The sequence below is a fragment of the Pituophis catenifer genome, unplaced genomic scaffold, assembly GCF_029215685.1.
Source record: "Pituophis catenifer annectens isolate HBS135680 unplaced genomic scaffold, rPitCat1.0.hap2 SCAF_2, whole genome shotgun sequence".
NCBI lineage: Eukaryota > Metazoa > Chordata > Lepidosauria > Squamata > Colubridae > Pituophis > Pituophis catenifer.
The window spans coordinates 89,289,011-89,291,589 of NW_027256882.1; the positions used below are offsets into that span (position 1 = coordinate 89,289,011).

Consider the following 2,579-nt stretch of genomic DNA (forward strand, 5'->3'; position numbering starts at 1 on the left):
TCAGTCTCTAAGAATTATGCTCCTTCTAGGGCGCTCCCCTGTGCTATCAGCAATCTCACCTGGCTCCATAAGATTTTGACTGACTGAGCCACAGCATGGTAGCTTCCAATCTGCAGGCTTCATGTTAAAATAGTATACCAAGGGGTCAAGAGCACTGTTGATACTAGCAAGGGCCATAGCTGCACGCTGGGCTGAGCAAGTGAAATGCAGCAATCCTGGAGCCGAAAGAATGCCAATACGGCCCAGGGTATGTAGCACATGGATGATATGAAAAGGGAGGAAACAGAAGGTGAGCAGGCTCGTCACCATCAAGAGGGTTTGAAGGGAATGCCTACGCAATGAAGACGCCTGCATTGTCCCATGGCCCAGATTCATAATTCGGTGGGCAATCACAATGGAACAGATAATGATAGTAAGGAAGGGCAGGAAGAAGCCCAGGGCTGAGGAAGATAGGACCATGGCTGCCAGACTTCCACTCCAAACTTGGGCTGGGAAGTTTTCCATGCAGGCGGTGTTTCCATTGGAGAAACGATGAGTCACGGTGCTCCTGGAGAAGAAGATCAGCAATCCAATCCCTACCAAAGACCAGATAGCCATGGAGAGCAGCACACGATACAGAGGCCATTTGAGGCGCAGGTAAAAGACAGGATGGAGGACAGCCACATAACGCTCCAGGCAGATGCAGGCCAGGAAAAGGGTGCAGCTGAACATGTTGGCCAGGAAGAGGGCATTGGTGACCTTGCACAGGCCTTCTCCAAAGGGCCAGTCATTCTGCCTGGCATGATACACTGCCTGTGATGGCAGCGACAGGGCAAAGAGCAGGTCAATGATAATCAGGTTGTAGATGAAGATCATGATGGGTGGGGCCTGGGCTCGGTAGACCCAAGAGCTCCATAAGGCCACGCCATTTGAAGCCAGGCTCAGGATGCAAACCAGGCTGTAAATGATGGGTAACAGTAAGTGCTGGAATGCTGCTTCAGCCACACACTGCAAATGTGCTGAGTTGTTAGGGAGAGAGCCTGGCGTTTCCCTCAAAGGGAAGGATGCATCTGTGCCATTCTTCCACATCTGCAAAACAAAAATAAGACTTGCATGTTAGCTTAACCCAGAGTGGACAATCTCTGGCGTCTTAAGGAACACCAATCATAGCAGGCCTAATGTGAAGTGGAAACTCTGAGCATGGAGTATTTCCATTGCTTTGCTGGCTGCATGCAGCTGCAAGGGCAGAAATATGGGTGGAGAAAGATTGGACTGTCTACATTCTTTAAGGTTTCTTTCTTAAGGGCCTATCTACTTGGCCTGGTCTGCAAAGATACCTACTGATTGTTTCTGAAGAACACGAATGCACAGCATCTTTCTCAGACTTGTTTCCTGACCCACCACGAAAACAGCCTTGTTCTGTTTTTTTCTCTCCACTTCAAAAGGGGTGTTTTTCAACTTCCACCAATGCAAGTCATGCCGAGGGTCAGTCTAAAGCCAATTATTCTGTGATAAGTTTAGACTTAGGGTCTGTCCTGGTCCTATGTCCCCTCTGAGGCTACTGTGGATGTGGCATCCCTTCTGGCTGCTGGCCACTCATTTTCAGCAGCAGGAGAGTCAGGGCTGTCCCATTGGACCAAAAAGCCACCTTGCTGACTTCTTTTCCCAGCCCAGGGGTAGCAGATGAAGCAGGGGAAGAAAGAGAGGGGGCATTTCTGCCAGCAATCAAAAGACTCATTTCCACCTGTGGAGTAGCTAGAGGGATGCTTCCCTTGTTTCCACTCCCAAGCAAGTCAGTACCACAATCCTTCCATAATGCCATGGCAACTTTCCCACGGGGTGCCAGCAAAAAGCTGCAGCTGGAAGCCTCTCACTGGACCTGTGGGTAGCTCTACTATGGGGGTTGCAGATGCACAGTCACTTCAGTTCTACTGGGAAAGCAGCTCTTTAGGTGCCAGTTCATGGAGAGGTGGGGCTCTGTGTGGTGCCAGGGACAGAGGAAAAAAACCACCAAAAACCCCTCCTTCCCTCCCTTTGCTTTACCTGCCCCTCTGACTGGCAGGAGAAGTAGAGCAGAAGGGCTCTTTCACTGCCAGTTCCCCAGTCCTACAGCGATTGCCCTATGGCAATGTTTCTCAACTTCAGCCATTTTAAGCACGCTGGCTGGGAATTATTTAGGCTGGGAAACACTGCCCTGTGAGATTGAAGACCTTAAAGCAGAATTCCTGTAGATCTTCTGCTGCCAGAAATCAGCATCAAAGGAGGTGTTTCCCACTCACTTCTCTTCTCCCCCTCCCACCTGTGCTGCAGACAGACCCTCTCCTCTGCTGCATTGCTAAGGCAAAATAGGCATCTGGAATGCAATCAGCACTTCTTCAAACCAGTATGGTTTTCTGCTGGCTCTTGCCTTGAATAATAACACTTTGGTGTGGTGGAACATTTAATGTTTTCTTTCCCTCATCAAGTGAAGGAAGCAATTCATATCAACCATTCAGCTATTCATCCTTTCTGCTCCCAGGTAGGGGCACGGCCAATAATCGGTTTCAGCTCTGGCACAGAACTTACTAAACTTGGCAACATCCAAAATGGATGTCAAATCT

The 2,579-nt window shown here is 49.4% G+C and overlaps 1 protein-coding gene across 1 annotated transcript; it reads right to left on the bottom strand.

Annotated features, from left to right (window-relative positions):
• LOC139309641 (uracil nucleotide/cysteinyl leukotriene receptor-like) lies at nucleotides 1-1,068 on the bottom strand. The gene has a single exon (XM_070933788.1). The coding sequence runs from the start codon at nucleotides 1,066-1,068 to the stop codon at nucleotides 1-3; it is 1,068 nt and encodes a 355-aa protein (XP_070789889.1).
• Nucleotides 1,069-2,579: the final 1,511 nt, after the last annotated feature.

Excerpts from the sequence above, each read along its gene's own strand:
- LOC139309641 (XM_070933788.1), bottom strand. The coding sequence starts at position 1,068 with ATGTGGAAGAATGGCACAGATGCATCCTTCCCTTTGAGGGAAACGCCA.